The sequence below is a fragment of the Trachurus japonicus genome, chromosome 9 (genome assembly GCF_045865225.1).
Source record: "Trachurus japonicus isolate A0001 chromosome 9, Traja_1.0".
Classification (NCBI taxonomy): domain Eukaryota; kingdom Metazoa; phylum Chordata; class Actinopteri; order Carangiformes; family Carangidae; genus Trachurus; species Trachurus japonicus.
The window spans coordinates 17,457,760-17,478,435 of record NC_140915.1 but is presented as its reverse complement, the minus strand read 5'-3'; the positions used below and the strand labels follow the sequence as shown (position 1 = coordinate 17,478,435).

At 42.2% G+C, this 20,676-nt stretch overlaps 1 protein-coding gene across 1 annotated transcript in view; it reads left to right on the top strand.

Annotated features, from left to right (window-relative positions):
* The window catches only part of col27a1b (collagen, type XXVII, alpha 1b), a 74,782-nt gene that overhangs the window by 21,182 nt on the left and 32,924 nt on the right, over nucleotides 1-20,676 (top strand). Inside the window, exons 6-13 of the mRNA XM_085786292.1 lie at nucleotides 1,130-1,183; nucleotides 1,294-1,347; nucleotides 9,658-9,702; nucleotides 13,618-13,671; nucleotides 15,285-15,329; nucleotides 16,055-16,108; nucleotides 17,051-17,095; nucleotides 19,232-19,285. Coding sequence (XP_085642418.1) covers nucleotides 1,130-1,183; nucleotides 1,294-1,347; nucleotides 9,658-9,702; nucleotides 13,618-13,671; nucleotides 15,285-15,329; nucleotides 16,055-16,108; nucleotides 17,051-17,095; nucleotides 19,232-19,285 — 405 coding nt within the window. The remainder of the gene's footprint in view (nucleotides 1-1,129; nucleotides 1,184-1,293; nucleotides 1,348-9,657; nucleotides 9,703-13,617; nucleotides 13,672-15,284; nucleotides 15,330-16,054; nucleotides 16,109-17,050; nucleotides 17,096-19,231; nucleotides 19,286-20,676) is intronic.

The following is a 20,676-nucleotide window of genomic DNA, read 5'->3' as shown; positions in this document are numbered from 1 at the left end:
AAGTAGCCTACCATTACACTTGGAAATATAAAACGAATGAAGGCACAGAATAACCATGTAATCAGTGGAAAAGAGCAAGTGCTTATTAAAGTCTTGAGCTTTTCAGAAGAAATTACCTAATTTAACTCCGGTTTGAGCTTAAACTCTTCGGATAATCTAGTTTAGGTGAAAAGACACAGTGTTTCGTGTGTGTGTGTTGATCTTGGCTGGAGCTGAACTCCAGGCCCTGTTAAGAAATCATTCTGGAGAAAAATTCCCACGGACTGCTCAATGCCAAGTCGTATCTGACACGAACATGCAGGTTTAAATAGGCCAGTATACTGTAGATGGGGAAATTTGATCTGACTTTCATCATTAACTCGGTCAATAACATATTTTTCCGTTAAAGCAGCACACGTCTCTCCACCTTAAAACTGAACTGTGTGTGTGTGTGTCCCCATACTGCTTCTTTGTAAAAGGAGGTATTAGCCACGGGATTGCACCAAAGTGACTCACAATGCAGGACTCACTTCCACACCCAGGCTCCAAATTGCTGAATGAATCGTGTCAGAGTGTTTTGTAATGAGCTGATAACAGCTGCCCTGTCGTTTGATAACAGTCCAACCATCACAGTGCTGCAAATTCTTCCTCTCCTCATATACAGTACTTGTTTCTTCTCATGATAAGTACCAACACAGGAAATTATCTATTTCTCCACGGACTTCTAACGTATTATAAATTGCACAGATAACTGGGCAGCTGCGTTCGCCAGCGCGCCTGACTGTGGACATCAATTGCTGACCCAGACAGGATTCCCACTGCCCGAAAAGGGAGAAGAATGTACATGTTCACTCCCCATCACTTCTCGCTGGATTGGTGTAAACCGAGCAACCGGAGGGCATAAACGGACTGAGCGTCTGTGTAAATACAAGCGCTACACTCGCCAATAAGTAGGGTGAAGTCATTACTCTTAGATAGTGTAAATGCAAACTGCACAGTCCCTGTAGCTATGCCTTGTGAAGAGGAAAGCTGTGGCAATGCAGGAAATATGCTGGTGCAGGCTGGGAAATATCTTGTGCGGGGGGAAAAAAAAAAGTGTCTCTTAAAATATGAAAAAGAAAATGAACTCTTTTTCTTTTTTTTGTTCTAGGGACAAAAAGGAGATCCTGGACTGTCCCCTGGTCAAGCTCCAAAAGGACAAAAAGTACCTTCCCTTCTTTGAAACCACTTGATTATTTGCAGGCACAGTCATGTAAATATGCTGGCAAAGTATTTGAATGTGACCTAATTTGTCTTTTTTTTTTTTTTTTCCAGGGAGAGCCTGGTGTCGTGGGCCCCCCTGGACTGCCTGGCCAACATGGGCGGAAGGTAAAAAAAATCAATTTTTGGTTCACAAGCTCTCTCAAGCTGCGTGTTTGTTTGTTTGTTTGTTTGTGTGCATGGCACGCAATCGCACAAAGATTTAATATCTGCTCTGAGTTTACTGGCTTTACCCCCCAGATGTGTGAAAGTTTATATTCTAGGTGTGTATCTGCTCTTTTTTTTTTTTTCCTGCCGTCCGAATGACTCCAGACATGAATCAAAGACAGAGTTAGTGAGTGAGTGATTGAGTGAGTGGATGATTGGAGTTACAGTGTGTGCATATCAGAGATCAGTAAGTCAAATGTTCACTCGTGAAACCCCGCGGCCCTCTCTGAACTCACTCTGAGGGGAGGGAAAGTCTGTGAAATTTCAATGTTTGGAGTCTGCAGCCAAACATGGATGTCTGAGCTCTTGTTTGGAAAGCGGCCTAACATAATGCAGGCGTCAGGGAGCGCACCTGTGCTCCGGCTCCCCCGCGGCTTGAAACACTAAAGGTTTGAATAGCTGTGCTGTTACATCATCCATATCACAGAGACATATCCAAAAATGAAGGAGGAACTGGAAGTCGAGGAAACCAGAAGTTTACTGGGTGAAGTTCATGTTGTAAATCCATGTTATGTCATTCATACTCCGGAGAGCAGCTCTGCCTAAGTTATTTTATGTTATATTATGTTATGTTATGTTATGTTATGTTATGGGGGCTCGTTCTGCGATCAGGTCCTGCTCAGGATTGCTGTGCTGCAGCATCGGATTCGGGCGGCTGTGCTGTGTGCTGTGTGGGTTATCCTGACAGAGAGTGATGGTTAGCAGCAGAGTGTTTTCTCTCCGTGGCCTTGTGCATTTTATCCTTGGCCTTTTCCCAAAGCCTGCTCACAGTAATTACACATCTCAAGTGGACCAGAGCCTGTTGGATTTCCTACTATGCAGAGGGAGCAAACAACAAAGTGCTCTGTAGTGACCTGATACTTTTTTTCTCTCTTTTTTTTGCATGTATATGTTTTTTTGCATTTGCTATTTCCGCCTGCCCCCGCTACGTATGAAATGTTTCTGCGACTACAGCGCTTTTTAATCAAAACATTCCTGATCTACTAGAAATCATAATACCTGCCATGGAAGAATGAAGTCAGTGATTCAACATTTTTGTTATTGTCAACAAATCACATGAAAAGACCAACACTATCAATGTCTCACCGCCTCCCTCTTGATATTGTTTGACTCCTGCAGCATGTCTCTGGCTCTCAGCCCCGAGCTGATTGGTTCTCACTGAATCTCATAGTTTCAGTTGAAAAATGGGACAAGAATTTATTACAGCAGCTTTATTTCTGTTGTTATAGCCAACATTATTCAAACAGGAGTAAATAGTGTCCTGTGTTTCCTGGACTGTCTTCAGCTGTGGATCGATACACGTGTCGTGTTCTTGGAAGTTTTACTATTTACAGCAGCAGCGGCGGCGGGATGGCGTCAGGATAGACTCCAAGTCACTAGGGCGGCCATGTTTATCATACTTTGCAAGAACCATGAAGACAACATTGAATATATACTGTATATATTTTAAAAAACTTTCCCTGAGCCACTGTCTGGTGCTGCAGAGTACTGTAGATGCAGTCCCTTATTGGAGCTTGTTGGGAAATAAAAATGTATCACAGCTTAAACATAAAACATTTACCTCCTTACTAACAAGGGACAGGAGGACGACCCAACATCAGTGATAAATAACCGAAAGCTGTGTCCCATAACTCACACACACAGCGTATCATGGGGTTAGGAATAATACTGCAGGCAATAATGTTAGCTCGATGGAATTCATTATAGTAGTCTGCCAATTTTCAATAGCTAGGTTTTCTTATATTTCAGCCAAAGGAGAGGTTGTTCTTTACATACCTGGACAGCGACACTACTGTAGGTGTTGGTGTGACTTGTCTTAGCCACACAAAGACAAAATCAGCCATCACGGACCATTGCAGAAGAGAAAACCACATCATCGACTGGGAAAAGGCCAAAACCATCCAGACAGGCGCCAGCGTTGGATCACGGAGGCGATCGAAATAAGGAAGCGGCCACATCAGATAATGAACTGCCGGAACAAAGGCTGTCCCACGGCTGGAGCACGGAGCGAGCTGACAGCAGTAGGCGTGGTCGTCCTGTCAGATTTGGCAAGGGATACCCACGCCTTCATACTGTATCATCGGCTGATAAGACACGTCATACCAACAGCTAGTGACACTTATTTTTTTTTCTTGGTGAAGTTAAGTGATAGACAAGGTGACATAAGGGACAAATACGTTACAACACATGGATTAAACATACAAACAGTCGACATAAGTACGGACAACAACAGGAAACGACGTGAAGTTATGATGTGTGTGTAGATGAAAGGCAGGTGTGTGTAGATGAAAGGCAGAAAGAAAAGAATAAATAATAATAGTTTGCATTAATCTGCAATAAGTTATGATATGTATTCACATAGTATTGTGCAATAGGTAACACTTTATAATAAGTACACACTATTAAGCATTAGTTAAGCGTTAATAAATACTTAATTCTTCATTTATAATGCATGAATACTCATTAGTATGTAGTTTATAAATACAGTTAGTGGTTATCAATGATGAGTCAAACATTTTTAACTATGTTTATAAACTACATACTAATGAGTATTCATGTGTTATACATGATGAATTCAGTATTTAATGCTTAACCAATGCTTAATAGTGTGTACTTATTATAAAGTGTTACTGTGCAATATAATTTAGGCTAATGTAATATGACAAGATAATGCGAGATAAGATAACCTAGTGACGCTTCTGAAGAGGAAGAAGTCCGATTCTTTAGAAAAACCTAGCTATAGGCAAAAACTGTTTTCAGACTTTTAACATCGCCAGTCTACCATTAAAATGTTGAGTATGAGTTCATAAGAGCCAGTGAACTGCAAGTAAAGTTTCACAAGATGTTAGTTTCACTGCTAAACTCAACATCACAGGTCCAGCAGATGTTCGTTAACGGTCTCTAGTGAAAGCCGATTACAATAAACAGCAGGCCCTCACGAAATCTTCCGCAACAATTCTTACATCTCTACTACCAGATACCACCCAACAGTGGAGAGGGCAAAAAAAAAAAAACAAGCTGTTAATTTTCCGAGCCAAAAGTCTGCATCTCCTCAAACATTTGTCTTGGTAACGTGGGGAAAACATTAGAACCTCACTTAAACCATTGTAGGACACAAAAAACCAAAGTATATGGAGTTAATTTAGGATTACTTGCTTTTAATGAAGAAGGAACCATTGTACTTTTGGAGTGGGAGAAAAGAGTTTCTCAATGTCTTTTGTGGCTTTTCAGACTGTTTTTATTCTGGACCAAAAAATGAGAATGAGTTACCTGATAGTGTGTTGCAACAGGGAAATGAAAAAAAAAAGTCATAAAAACCTATGGAAAAGTTTTGGCCAGCTTCAGAACAGGAAACACAAAACTATGCATCAGTACAGTAAAGGTCACCGAGAGGTCGGGATGTGAACACTAATCAAGAAAACAACTGTCACACAATATGAGAAATCCTCTGTAAGCAGCTTTCCTCTCTCACTCAGACACACACACACACACGGCTCTCTGTCCTCATTTGGGACACAATAATATGAATGCAATAACGCCTTGGCAGGATCTCCAGCAGTCTGTTATGCAATCGGACAGCGCTGACTGTGAAAAACCATCTGGTGCGCTCAAGGTTCCTCCGCCGCCGCCGAGTGTCGTAGTGGGGAGGACTCACTCCAGCTTGAAAAAAAAAAAAGGAAGACCTCTTCTCGCCTCGTGAGTCATCGAGCGTGGAAGTCATGGGAAAAAGCTGATCTTCTTCACGCCGATTTATGATAATGGTGGATCTTCGCAGGGCATGGACCTGGTGTCCTGGCAGAGAGGTTGAGTGGTTTGTACTCTAACAGATCCTCCTCTTTTTTTCCTGCTCTGATGATCAGTTCTGGTGGGATTTCATTCTGGTAACCCCCCTCCTGCTCCCCTCTTTCCCCCGGATCAATCCCTATGTTAACCTTAAAAACACTCGCCTCCGCACAAGTGACTGCTGACAGCCATACAAAGTATTGAAATGCAGTTTGCATCCAGCTAATAAAATCAAGGCAGTGAGCTTGGCTCTGCTGAGAGCCACCAGACACCTCATTGCTTGCAGCTGTGCTTAACTCTTTTTTTTTTTTTCTGATCATACTCTGGGACTTGAAGCCAAAACTCCTTACAGCGCACTTTTGTATTCAAATTGCAGTGAAATTCCATCATCTGCCACAGTTTGAAGCTGGAGGTTCGTTTCGTTCTCTCTTGTCTGCTCTCGTCCAAGCAGCCCCCCCCCCTCCAATAAAGCCGTGACCTGGCTGCTGCAGCTTCATGGACCCTCTTCGCTGAGTTTTTTTTTTTTTTTTCTTGCTCAGCCCCCTGGCCCGCTGCCAGAGAAAGCCTCTCTCACTGTGGGAAATGTGTAAAGATGTAATGGGAAGGTTGCCCCGAGAGAGTAAGTGTGCACTGCAAAATAAGAAGGGTGTCATACTGTATGTGTGTGTGTGTATGTGTGTGTGTGTGTGTGTGTGTGTGTGTGTGTGTGTGTGTGTGTGTGTCAAGCCGAAACACCATTGAGAGCATTACCAGCCCCTGGACCGGTGTTCCTTTTACACAGCCAGCTCCGATCATGGCACACTGGAATAACACTCAAGTTTTTTATTAGCTGTGCAGCCCTCAAGATTTTCCCCCCGCGTGCTGCTCCTCAGCTGTGTATAATAACATTCTCATACCTTTATTTGCTGAGTCTGATTTGTCCAAGAAAGAAGTGCGAGGCCTGCCAGGTGGGAATATGTTTTTGTTTTATAATAAAAATGAAAATCTATGGAAAGAAAAGAAGTTTTTTTTTTTTTTTTTAGCTGCCAAGTAAAATCTGTTACTTATTCTGTAAGGGAGACACCACTGCTGCTGCTGCTGCTGCTGCTGCTGCTGCTGCACTCTGCCTGTTGGCTTCAGGGTTGATCTGGCGTTCATTACATTAATTAAAAAACTGTTTGCTCCTCAAAGAGAGGGAGGGCTAATGTGTGATCCTGTGCCATTCTCGTGTCACACAGTGGATTTACAGAACTGTGAAAGCTTTTTCTCAGCCTATGTAATAATAATAGTAATAATAACGCACTTAAGGGCCGGACCTCCTCCTCCTCCTCCTCCTCCTCCTCCTCCTCCTCCTCCTCCTCCTCCTTCTCTTACTGTACTCAGCTGTACTGGCTTCGCTGCGAGGCCCAGACACATTCTTTTGTCCTTTCGTGGCTGCGGCTCTTTGGTTCCTGCGGGACACTCATCTACTCCCTAAAAATGCTGGCGTAGATTTCATACTCGCGGCACACTGTCGTCTCTCTGCAGATAAATAGACAAATAATAAGACATTTGACAGAACACAGTAGAGCAGAGAGTCTGATACTTTTGTTACTGTGGCCAATGGAGCGGCATCTGGCTTCGCTCTGTGTCCAAAAGCTGCGGGGGATGTAACAGAAAATTTGAATCTTAAAAAGAAATAGTTGCTTTTCCGTATGTGTTTATTTCTTTCTTTCTTTCTTTGCAGACTTTTTTATTTTTTATTGGACTCAGCACCAAGCTCTGAGCGTTTGTAAAAAAACAAAAACAAAAAAAACACCAATGAGTGTTTCTAATCTTGCCTACATACTTCTGTCAATGTTCATATGCAGCTTTGTGTTGATGTTTTAAGGATCAGGTCCCCCACAGTGATGATGTCACAGGCTTGGGTCTCGGTTGATTGGTTTGTAGCTGCGGGATAACTGTGATATATTCACTCGAACTGCTCCGATGGCGTGTTATTAATCTACTTTACCCCCGAGTTAAGATGCTACACTGGACTGATATCAGCCTTTTGATCAACATGGGACGTCGTCCTGCCAGCATGTCAGCCTCACTCGGCCTCAGCCCCCTCTGCCCGCCCCTGCCTGACCCACCAGCGTTCACTTGTGTTGTGCTGCCAAACCCGCAAAAGCTCATTTTAAATTCTAATCAAGTGTCCAAAGTTTCCAAAGACAACAACCACGTCCAGCTCCATTACTGCAAAACCTGTGCTATAAATGACTGGCAAAGCATAAATCCTTCAAAGTGTTGAAAGGAGCAGATACAGACTGTACTACCACTGTGGTACAGTATGTTAACAGATGTTTTTTATGCCTCCATGCTGGGTCGTCCGTCGAACTCTTGGACACAATATCTTAGTTCGTCCTCAAGAGAACTTCTTATAATTTGGCGCAAACATTCATAGCAACTCAAGCATGAACTGGGGGTCAAAGGCCGTGGGTGTGGTTCGACTTTGTGAACGCAATATCTCTGAAGGGCCTTGAGGAAATTTTGCACAAATGTTTACTTAGCCTCAAGGACAAAATGACTAAATTTTGTGACTTCCGAGAAAAAACTTAGAAGTTCCGACTTCCCTTGTCGGATTTAATGACAAATATGTGCCTGAAACTAAACCTTAGAGGCTGTTTCTTCCTGTTTCTAGTGTTTGTGCTCAGCTAAGACAACCTAAGCTAAGCTAACTGTCTCCTGGCTGTAGACAGTTGTTATAGAGTGGTATCATCTGACTGTTGACCAGAAAGTGAAAGATACAGGTTCAAAGGGGAACTGTGCAAGTACGGTCACTTTTCCGCTGTTTTGCTAACCCTCCATCTGGCCATGTGCATTTGTTTACAATGAAGCCGGTGACAAAGCAATCAATAGAGCGGTAGATAACGTTATATATCATAAACAATGTTATGACGTATATATTTGTGAAGTCTTATCTGTCATAAACAAGAAATTACGGGTTACGGGGGCGCATTTGTGTTGCGGTGCTGCAGAGCCGAGAGCTGGGACACCGGGGCAGCTTGCAAAGTTGGTTTTCAACTGAGAGACACTAGGTGGAAGGCAGAGAGCCTCCATTCAAGTTACATGTCATTTATTAAGCCATCACAGTTACTCCAAAGCTGTTCAATTAAGGTAAAAATGTAACATAGTTCCTCTTTAAGGGTCTGTGGCCCACGTTTTATTATCATGTGGTAAAATTACTCCTCTGAGTGATATTTTTATTCAAAGATTAGCATCCTGCCAAGTCTAAAAAAATATTTTATCCTGTTTTATTCTTCACATGAATTTGATCTTACTGTAACTCAGTAAACTGAATAGCACCCCCCCAAAAAAGAAAGGCAAATTTCACCAGCATAATCATAACACATTTAAAAAAAATTTGATTCTACTTTCCTTCCTCATCACTGTCACATCGGCGTGCATGAAGTCAGTGCAGCCGCCACCGTCAAAGTTGTTGAGCCCTGGTTTGTATCAGTGCTACCAAACATCTCACAGGACGTTTGCAGGGGGAGATTGTAATCCTCATGTACACTCTGTGGTCGACAGGCTCCAGAGTGCTTTGTATGGCTCTCTTGATGGTGAAATGTTTGTTTACACTGGTACATTTTTTTTTCTGCTTACATCAGCCTGTGGCTCCCTGTGGTTTAACTTGTCCTGCTGCTGAGAGCCTGACACAGCTGGTGGCTAATGACTTCACAGTTGACGGGGTAGACGTGCTCTTCCCTCAGAGATAACTTCACATGACTCTATCCACTGTAGGCTTTGATTGCGAGAAGATTAATACATTTTGCAACCGGCTGGCACACTCATTTGAGACCACGGGGCATGAAGGTGACTATTAATTACCCTTTTGGGTTTTTACTTGTTACTGTCTAATTGGTTTACTGGTTTAATTAATGCAAGATTATTCTGAATAGTTTTATCAGTGCAGCCGTGCCGGTGATTAGACGAACTCATTGCAAAGCAGTCGTGCAGCAGCATTATAGACAAACTGCATCGAGCTGGAATCATGGTGTCTCAAGGTTTTAAGGTTGTCTTTTGCTTTGGAGCCTTTTAAACTAAACCTTCTGGGTGAATTGAAATTATTTTTATTGAAAAATGTTATATGGAAACAAAGTCAAGTCCTCTCTGAAGCAACTGTAAAAAATCCTTCCACATAATTTCAGTCCCTGTGGGGTTCACTGAGACGCTCTTGAGCACAAGGTGATAAACAACAGAAATTAGATTAAATTTGACCGTTGACTTAGTATTTTTTCTCCCCGAGACTGACATAATCTCTTTCTCCACAGCGCATCATTTAGCATTGCACTTCCCTCTGGGTTTGTGATCAGAATTTAAATGAAAAAGTGATGTTTTATGCATTTATTTATTTAATTTTTTTTTTACCAAGTCTTATTGTTTAATGTGCAAAAACTCTCTAACTCATTGTTTCTCTATCAACAGGGACAGAAAGGTCACCCTGGTCCCACTGGTCTCCCTGGTGAACCTGTGAGTAATTTATTCCTCTGTATTCATCTTACATCATCTCTCATACTGTAGATAATATAAAATAAATAGCACTTCTGCTCATACAAAAACTACACACTACAGTATGAAGCATTAGTTCATGATGCAACGCTCCTGAAGAGTTCACCCCTAGTAATCTCCCTGTTACACTCATTGACCTAAGGGGGCGCTACTACTACATTATCATTATTATTATTACATTGCATTAGAGCAGGAGGGTCAAACGTACGGCACACCAGAGGGTCCAATCCAGCCCACAGGATGAATTTGGCCAGTGTGAAAATTACAGAAGAGACATAATATTGTAAAAATTACTTTTCTCAAGAAATTTCAGGTTGGTTCATAATATGTTTCATAAAATGATAGTTCATTAACTTAATCTTAGTAATGTACTTGTACTTCCTTGCACTAAAACAAAGGGAAATATGTTGAGTCCTCGTTATTTATAGGTTATTATGCTTTTCATTTACTGATCTCTCTTGAGATCAAATTGCGCTGTACAGTATGTGGACCCTGAACTAAAATGAGTGGGACACCTCTGCATTAGACTAGTGAGGATATGAAAGAAATATGGTAACACTTCACACTATTAAGAATGTATTAAACATTATTAAATACTAAGCATAGAAAATAAATTTATGTTAAACTCTCAGTTAATAAGCTCATGTATGGTGTATTGCTTTTCATGCTTAATAAATGATGGTTTTAGTATTTATAAATCAACTATTACATCGATTACAGTTAATATGGAGATATCAGTGGTTCATAAGATTATTTATAAAGTGTGAGTAAATGATTAACAGACAATTTAGATGAACATATATGCAGCATTTATACCTACAATGATGTAGACATGGACTAATGGTTTGTGATTATGTTAATAGATGTTTCAATTTATTAATCCAGAGTTAAAACATTTACAGCAGTGGTTGTGAATTGCATAGTAAGAATGCTTTTTAAATAAAGAATAAAGTATTTAATAATGGTTAACTCACACTAAACAGTGTGTAGTTATTATAAAGTGTATTTCATAATTCCAGTAGTCTACTGCCAAGCTGCACTGTAATGTAATGATGATGCAATAGTGGCGCCCCCTTAGGTCAACGAGTGTAACAGGGAGATTACTAGAGAGCAGTTCATAGAGTTTGGGGGGAAAAGAGTGAACTCTGAGGTGCGTGCGATGCATCGTTTCTCCCTTTTTTAAACATTTGATCAGCGTCTGAGGCGTGAGTGTGAATTTTTATCACAGGGATTAAAAACAATCATGAGGCAACCAAAGAGGATTTTCTGAGCGTGCCATCTGAAAACAAACCGAGATGTGATTCCTTTTGGTTCTTCTGACACCATCCCTCCCCCGTCTCTTTGAAGTGCTATCACGCTGTCTAAAACCGGCTCGCATGCTGTTTGTGTGTCTGATGGCTGCGGCGCGTTAGGCTGTATGTCAACGTATGTTTACCCACCGAATGGGAGAGCTAAGTCGAGCAACGGAGAGAGACAGTTCCCATAAGACTCCGGCGTGTCTTTCCATTTATAGTTACAAAAGAGAAGAAAGGGAGGGAATGACAGAGAGAAAAATATTAACACAGAGACGCTGCGACGTTTAAAAAAAAAAAGAGAGGGCTGATGATGGGTGGGAGGGGATTACAGTTAGAGAGTAGAGACATTACACATCAGTCGTTCGGGAATCTTGGCGGGAAAAGAGAGTGAGATTTTTGGCAGAGGTGCAAGTGGGCTAAATAGTTTGGACAAGGTCATTCCTCCTCCTCCTCCTCCTCCTCCTTTCCCTCCTTCCTGGTTCAAATCCTGTGTACTGTTTCTGAGAAGACTGTGCTGTGTCACAAGGAAGAAGAAAATAAAAAAAAGAGTCAAGAAAAGAAAAGCTTTCCTGTCTCCTCTGGTATTCTCTCGAGATTATGCACTCATTTCTCTGGAAGAGTGACCACATGGTTTAACACGCAGACCTGTCGAACTCTCACTTATTGTTATTGGCCTGTTCTTCCGAGGCCTGTAGTTGCTTTTGTTAGTGCAGTTGATTGGCTTGTTTTCTAGCCCAGTGAAGTTTACGGGCGACAGAATGATTTTACACACTCTCCTGATTGATTGTTAATTCGGTGAAATTTTAGTGTGTTAGTTAAAGGCAGATCCTTTGTATATACTCAGTTTCAGTCACTTATATTTACTTTTAGCTAAGTTTTTTTTAACAATATACCAAAACTTCCTTGTTCACATTGGCTAGCAGTCTTCTACTGTGTCTTTTGCTGGCGCCTGCTGTGTTTATTAATGTGTCACTGCCACCAGCTGTTGATCAGTGGGATTGCGTGACGTCGCTTGCATATGAAGTCCACATTTTGTCATCTTGTTCCTCTGCAGTCATCAGGAATGCCGACAGTGTCACCTGCGTGGCTGGCGCCTTGTGTCAGTAAACAGGGACATCGAACTTAACGCTTCGTGATCAGAAACTCCACAGCGCGCCTTTAAAATCAGTGCCAGTCGTTGGGTTGATTGATTGGGAATTGATTGGATTGTGTGTGTGTGTGGGTGTAAACAGGCTGAAGAGAAGCACCTCTCAGTATAGGCTGCTGTAATGCTAACCAGTCCAACGCCACCTTTAACCACGGCCTTAGTAATAACACTTAGAATTGAATTTACACGTTTCTGTCAACAAAAACAAAACACTATGATTTTGGTAAAGATGGATGATACTGCAGAGCCACAATAGATTAGATTGTAAAGGTCGACTTAATTAAGCACAAAATGTACGTTGTCATGTTACCTTCTACCTTCTGCTCTTATTACAGTACCAGTCAAAAGTTTGGACGCAATGGTTTTTCTTTGTTTTTATTTCTTTATAAATTCTAGATTCAAACTGAAAACATCAAAACTATCTATCTATCTATCTATCTATCTATCTATCTATCTATCTATCTATCTATCTATCTATCTATCTATCTATCTATCTATCTATCTATCTATCTATCTATCTATCTATCTATCTATGTTGGGTTTAGGGTTTAGGTCATGTGACATATAACACTTTTACTGTAATTAACACTTTTTTTGTTCACTACATAATTCCATATGTGCTCCTTTATAGTTTTGATGTCTTCAGTATGAATCTACAATGTAGAAAGTAATAAAAAAAGAAAAACATTGAATGAGAAGCTGGGTGACTGGTACTGCAGCTGCTTCTCTGGAGACTTTTCACATCATTTTTGTCAGCGCAACAACATCTTCATCTCTCAGCACACGAACTATCCTTGTTTTTGTCTGGAAACTGTATAAAACAGAAACACAACAATTGAGCGTGGTTGGCTTTTAAATAAGCCTGTAATTTCTTGCATGCCTTCACGAGATAATCCTGTTTTCACTTTTCCCATACATGTAAAATCAAACATTCCTCTGAATTTGAGATGCATTTGGTTTTGGTCTTTCACCTCAAGGAAGAAGTGACTCATAAGTTATACAGTGCGTTGATGAGGATAAGCGTATTAGGGGGGGAAACTGTACTCGCAGTAGTCGTAATGGCATGCGGCCTCGACCGCATCATAATAGCGTTTACTGGCAACACGAGCAGCGACTGAACAAAAGCTCTTTATTGGGAAGCTGAGAGATTTAAATTCTTCCATAGGACCGACTCGCTGTTGCTTCATAAACACAGTGCGCTCTGCTCTCCTTCCATTTTTTTTTTTTACTACCGTCTGTCTTACTGTAACCTTGCATTACTGCAATCAGCCAGGCTCCAACACAAACCACGTGTGCGTGAAAAGAAGAGCGCATGCAGCTGCCTTGCCTTTCCTTCCCTCCATCCTTCAGTCCTCTCTCTCTCTCCATCTCTTCCTTCCCCTTCTCACCTCGTTTGGTCTCTCGCTGATCTCTGGTCTGTCCTTCTCTCCACAGGGTGAACGGGGAGATGATGGAAGCCCTGGGGCCAAAGGCTATCCTGGCAGGCAGGTGCAGTAAATCTAGTGTTTGCGGTGCTGGTTGAACAGGGCCACACACACACACACACACACACACACACACACACACACACACACACACACACACACACACGAACACACACACAAGAAGAAACAATAACTGGAGGCTAGGATATCACCTCTTATTGTGAATTCAGCCTTTTTTTCTTTTTCTTTTTTAAATTGGGGCAATTTTCACCTCTTTAATAAATCAAATTTCAGCTAGTAATGTTTGCTTACTGTCACATTGATGAATGAAAAGGGAATTATAGGGAAAACACTGAATCCTTTGTGTGTTTTCTGTAGCAAGAAAATAATCACATTTAAAGATATTGGCTGGTGGAAAAAAAAAAAAAAAAAGAACCTCCGCCATCGGCATCTCAGCGTCAGCCTCACAGAAACCTAATTTGGTAAATCCAAATAAAAAGTTTATAGCAGCAGAATGAAAGGGGGCGAAAAAAAAAAGAAAAGGAAACAGCTCTAAACTATAGAAGCACCTGTGGTGGAATTTAAACCATGGCCGCCACCGGTCTAGCGAGGAAATAAAATGTCAAAAGGTTTCCATAGGAAGCGCTGCCCCGGAGAAAGAAAGGGCAATAAAAGTGTGACTAATGCCAGAGATCCCCGGGTACAAATAAGCCTCCTCTCTCTCCTTCCGATCCGTTAGCATCAGTCGTTTGTTCCCCTTCGAGGGGAAAAAAAAGTGTCTGATAAGTCAAAGCTGGGAGGCGTTATGGTCTTCTCTGCATTTAGAGTCTGTTTCCTTTTAGCTGTAAGCAAATGTGAGGATTCAGGAGCAGCTGGACGGCGGCTTCACCCACTTTTTCTTTTCTTTTTTTTCGACGCTTCCTGAATGTTTATGATAACGTGGAGTTCAGACACGGGCCTCTGCGTTCAGCCTCGGTGCTGCGGCGCACTTACTGTGTCAGGACTCTGATCCCTATAGACACTTTGTGGCGCGTGATGGATTAGGCTTTAGCACCCCCTACCATCTGTACGCTGTGAATCATCATCGGGGCCGTAGGTCTATGTCAAGACGCTGCACTTTGCTGGAGGAGGAAGAACGCTCCTGTTGCTCAGAGTTGATCTTTACTGTTGAAAAGGATGTGTGTGTGGGTGTGGGAGGGGATATTTTCTGCAGTGCAAACGCCGCTGAAATATTAACACAGCAAAATGTCAGCCAAAATGAGAATTAGGATTTTTTTTTTTTTTTTACAAAAATCTGGATAAAGTTGATGCTTATTATCAAGATGAGAGGATGTTTAACCCAGTGGTTCCCAACCTTTTCTGGCTTGTGAGCCCATTTTGACATCACAAATTTCTAGCGACTCCGTCAAACAAGATGCGTCAGCTCAGATATTTTTATATGCTGCATTTTATTTGAACTCGGTGTAAATTCGAGAAAAGTGAAAGTATAGAATACAGTTGTTTATCATCATTTTTTAATCAATTACTAGACATTTCAGACGACCCCATTTGAATTCCAGGCGACCCCACATGGGGTCCCGACCCCAAGGTTGAAAAACACTGGTTTAACCCCTGGTCAGACTGTAGCTCTGCTGCTGCTACTGTTTGAAACGTGTTTTGTCATCTCTTCACACGCAGGGTTTTCCGGGGCCTATAGGAAAAATGGGGCCAAAGGGAGTCAGGGTGAGTAGATCACTGGAAAAAAACAACAAAAAAAAACTGACATGACATTGATTTGTTGTGGTAAATGTGCAGAGAGAAGCATGTTTCTACTGTTGTGTACTGTGTAACCAGTGTAAATGTCAAAAAGACCAATGTCATAAACGCCACTAATGAGAGAGACAGAGCGTTGTGTTAGTCGTACACATTGTGAACAATTAACTGCGGCCTCTACTCGCTCTGCTCTTGTTAATGTTGGGCAAATATCATAAAACTGAACGGCTCTGCGGCCGAGCGCAGCCATGATGCATTCAAATGTCAGCTTGTAATTTCTCCTGCTGCTCTTTTTCGCCACCTCTCCCCTCCTCCTCCTCTTCCTCCTCTGAGCAGATGCAGCAGACAGATCTTCAGAGATCCCTGATGTGAGGGTATGTGCCCTTGGACTACATCGTGGAAGCCAGCACCATGCAGTCCATGGGCATATACACTTGCCTCAAGGCTTGGCTCTTCTCGACCACGCTCCACTGTAGCTGTGTGGAAAAAAAAGCAGTGCTGTAACACATCAAAGCATCACAGCTGAATTCTTTGTAGATATTTTTAGACATGTGTTGGTGTTGTTGACATCTAACATCTCTGCTGTCCATCTCCATCATCTCATCGGGGCCGTCTTGTCCACCTCCTTTTCGCTTCTTCGTCCATCTTTGCCTTATCTGCTCCCATCCACTCCCATCTTTTATTCATCTCCCCAGGGACACATTGGCATCCCTGGGCTTTTTGGCCTCCCCGGTCCCGATGGCGAGAGAGTGAGTATTCGTGGCTTTTTGAGAGTGAATAGCTTCTGGGTTTGCATTATATGACTGTCCGTGGGCCGAAAAATCATGAAAAAGAAATAGGTCTCATTCTTGAGGTACTGCAGGCGCACCTCATCAAATCACCCTCAGAAGGCCAAAGCACAGTCAGTATGCCTCATACAGCGTCAGATCAAACGTTTGGAGGGTGCAGAAAACCTAGACCCCGACCTCTCCACTGTCCTGGAGAAGGTTATGATGTAGGAGGAGGATTTAAATGGACTTGAACCCAGCCAGGGCAGCGGATAAAAACAGTGGCACCAAATCTCTTGGGAAGTATGCTGCGTGTTTTTAGTCTCACTGTGGTCCGGTCGACCCATCAGTGTGTCAGCCCCGTCTCCTCAGATAATCCATTACTCAAATGTAAAACATGCAACAAACATGCGGATGGGTTTTCCATGAAATATGGAACAAGCACGGGTCCTGAGAGGATGAAACTCAGGTCCCAGGGACGGACTTTCCATCTAGTGCCAGTCATGATGAATGATAAATAATAAAAATGGCAACTCTGACAGGAGAGTCATTGACATAATAAACAAAAAAAAGTTCAACTAAGCCGTGTTTTGAGCTTTTACATGCTATCGTTTCATATTGAATCTTCTAAATTAGCATGCTAACGTAGCATTCGGTTAAAAATACAGTTCAGCTCAGACTTTGGCCTGCTGAAAACTGAGCCACGCTGAGTCTGAAACGTCTGCACATGTTGAATATTTACATTTTTGCCCCTTTTAGTCCATTGTTACACAGCACCACAGCTTCAAAGGGTATTCGTTCCCATCATCTAATGATTTCTGTGTTTTTACTTTATGCTGTTTTATTATCTCTCCTTTAGCTCCTTATCTATTTCTCTCTCTCTGATTCTCAAATCTTCTTTTCTCTCTTTTTTCCTGTTTCCAGGGATTTCCCGGCGTTCATGGGAAGAAGGGCAAGATGGGTAGGCCGGTAAAGTTTTCTCTCAACATACTTCTCAGACAACATATTTTAGTGCAGCCTCGTAAAGGGCGATGCTTTGTCTTGATCTATGGATTCTTTACTGTATTGCAGAGCTACTTTTAAAATGTACTAAATGACCATTACTCTGACAGGGGCTCTCGGTCACCCTGCAGCCCCTCCTGACCTTAGCTGTAAATCTGTGAGAGGAGAAGCTGTGGTATATATATATGTACTTTCACACCGGCACAGTGGTGCTTGGGATTTTCACAGGGATTGGGAAAATATGCAACCTTTAGACTGTGTAACTGAATCTGGGAGCACATATACTTAATTTATTCCCTTTTCAAATTAGAAGTTACTGCTCTCATATTAAAGTCAGTGACTGCTCATCTATAAATCTCCTATGACTAATTTTCTCTGCCTGAAGTCGATTAAGAAACATCACACAGTGTGTTACACGGTGCGCTTATTACTGGGCTTGTTTGAAATTAGTCTCATATCATAATGTGATGTGTCAGTTGTGGGTTTGGCGATATGGAGCCTCTACCCGCAGACTCAGGGAAGTCTACCGTCATTGGCGCCAGGAAGTAAAAAATTTCCCATCTTTCCCGGCTTACATGGAAAACATTAATACTTCACATAACCGCTTGTGTGAATCTGATTTTCCCATGCTCAGGCTGGTTGTACATGTTTTTTTTGTTATTATGAAGTAATGGTCAGTGACCATGACTGAGGTCCAAAAAATATGCTTGTAATAGCCAATTCATGAGTAAACCCCCTTTTTTTTTTTTTTTCCTCCTCTGTGGTGAAGTGAGGTCAGTCTCTTTGTCTAAGACGCTTCTTTTTGTCTGTGCTGACTCAGCAGAAAACAGAGACAAACAAGAGACAGAGTTTGCATGTCTTGTTGATCCACGTCATAAAGACTCAAACAGTTTGAACCACCAAAAAAAAAAAAAAAAGCCAATTCTTTTCTTTTTTTTTGGCATTTTATGACATCTAACATCTTCTCTCTGCCTGTGTCAGCAGAAAAGCAGCATCCCGTATGCATCCATCTATCTAATACATGTTATATTCTGCATGTAACGGGGATGGAAGGGTTTTCCACTGGGTAGATCTCCCTAATGAGTGCGTGGATGCCAACCTCGCTGAGAGTTGTTCTCGATATGAGAACAAAGACCTGCATGTGTTTCTGATCAAACCTCCACTCGGTTATTGACATTTCTGGCGAGAGGCGAAGTTTTCCACATTTCCTGTGGGCTTCACGTCGCGCCAATTACGTCTTATTGCTTTATCCGCATTTGCCCTAATGTTTTGAGAAAAAAAAAAAGGAGCAGTCTGCCACGCAAATAATAACTTGTCTCTGCCATCTCCGGAGGTTGTCAGGTTTTTAATTAGATCTTTTTTTTTGTTTTTCCGCATCAAAAATCTCTCCTCCGTTCTGCCAGTTGTCATTTTTTTTTCTTTTCTGTCTGTAACACTCGCCTTCTGTGGGCGAGTGCTGAGCCGTGATGTTGCAGCGGGCTCCATGTTGACCTTGGCCCGCTGACAAGCACATGTTGAGCGTGTGGCCTCGCGGCTGCATCACGCCTCTTGTTCTGCCTCTATAATGGAATTACGAGGACCAAGCAAAAAAAAAAAAAAAAAAAGACACAGTCAGCAGTTCCCGGGCCAAGCAGCTTTATTCAGCCATTTAGGCAAGTCCTGGGGGTTTGGTTCGCAGGCTGCTGAGCGCTCCCTGCCAGCCCGCGCGCACACACACACACACACACACACAGATACACAAATACACACACATATATGCACACATACACAGACACTCGGCTGCTCAGAAACACTCCACCATGGAATTTCCTGCTGGTCTCCCAGGAATGAAGTGCTGGGATCAGATCTGATGGGATTTGCTTGGCTTTACTCCGCTAATGTCTGTTTTGGGAAACACTTTGTTGATTCCTCCCTTGAGTTTAGTGTGATAACTGACAAAACCAAGTGATATATAAGTATAAACTCAGCAAATTACAAAATGAATGGTTTTTAACCAAATAATGGACCAAATGAATGATTGACATTCAGTCTCTCTCCCCCCCTACATACCCCTCCTCCTCCTCTGGTTACATGACTGTCCTGTTTGTTTGTTTGTGTGTTCAGGGGTTTCCTGGTGACTTTGGAGAGAGGGGACCCCCAGGGCCTGACGGGAACCCAGTAAGTGAAATCATGTAGATACAGTACAGTATATGCCTTCAACACACTGAACTTTACACCTCATGCATTTCACATGTTATTTAACACCTTCTATGTGACTATAATACACTTAAAGGTTCAGTGTGTAGTAATTGGCAAGCTTTATTGGCAATTAATTAATTTATTTTAAACTCACTCGCCCATAAAAGACGTGCAAACCCACTTGCCAAGTGGTCTTGGACCTCTTGGCGAAACAGTTTGCATTGCATCATCGCCGGCGGTGCAGGAGACCCGGGTTCGAAACCCACAGGCCAGACAACATCCGCCACATTTGTATAAGTTTAAAATCGCTATAAAATAAAATTTGTTTTGTCTTGTCTTAGTCTTATAATTATTATTTTATATCTACATATAGCAAGGATCTTGCTTTAGAGAGTGGCGCCATCTTGCGCCGCTATGTTTGTACGGCGGCCCAAGCGGAAAAATCCTGCCAATCAGAGAGCAAGTTTCACAAGTTTCACGTTCATAAATAAAGAAGGAGGAAGGAAAGGAGAAGGAGGAGGAAACAGCAGACATATCGTAAAATGGTTTAGATCTTCACCTCATTGCTCCATGCTCCTAAAATACTCCCAGTCGTGGCAAATAAGTATTTTTGTCCTTGGAGGCCACCATCACTTTGCCGACAGGAGGGGTGAGTGCGAACGAGCGAGTGAGGGAGTGAGCGCTGCAAACTAGAATCTGAACGCTAAATATCACGGTTTTACCCCCATTTTACACACTGGACTTTTAACCCTCCTGTTGTCTTGGGTCATATCTGAACCTTATTTCAGAAATGTATGTAATACATGTTCCATCCAGGCCTGGACTATACAGTACTGATGACTATTTTTATTGATTGTTGGGTGTTTCATTCATATTTACAGCATAATGTGGCCCAACAATGCAATGACTCAATGAGTATGACAACTGAAATTGTTTTTAAAACAGTAACCTGACTAAATTTTGACTCAAAAAGATGCATATTAGTACATAATATAACCATTAGATTGCATAAGAAAGTGTAAAAGTGGATGGAAAAGGTGTGATGCACCTAATGGGTCTGACAGAGTTGGAGAAAACTTCACCGTTGCACAAACCGGACTGTGAGTCAAAGTTGTGTGTTCACTTAGTAACTCAGTCACCCGTCATAATCCACTCTGATATACGGCGGCAGCATCAGCAGTTTCACTCTCTCCTCTCTCTCCTCTCTCGCTCTCTCTTGACTTTGACCCACTCTACTGGTGATTGACGGGGTCAGTGTTAGATTGTGATTGGCCGACCTCCGCGAGCCTCCTCCAGGCCTCATTTCCTCTCCCTCCAGGGGGAAAGGAGGGAGAGAGAAAGAGTGGATGGGTAGGGTGGTGGGGGGGTCA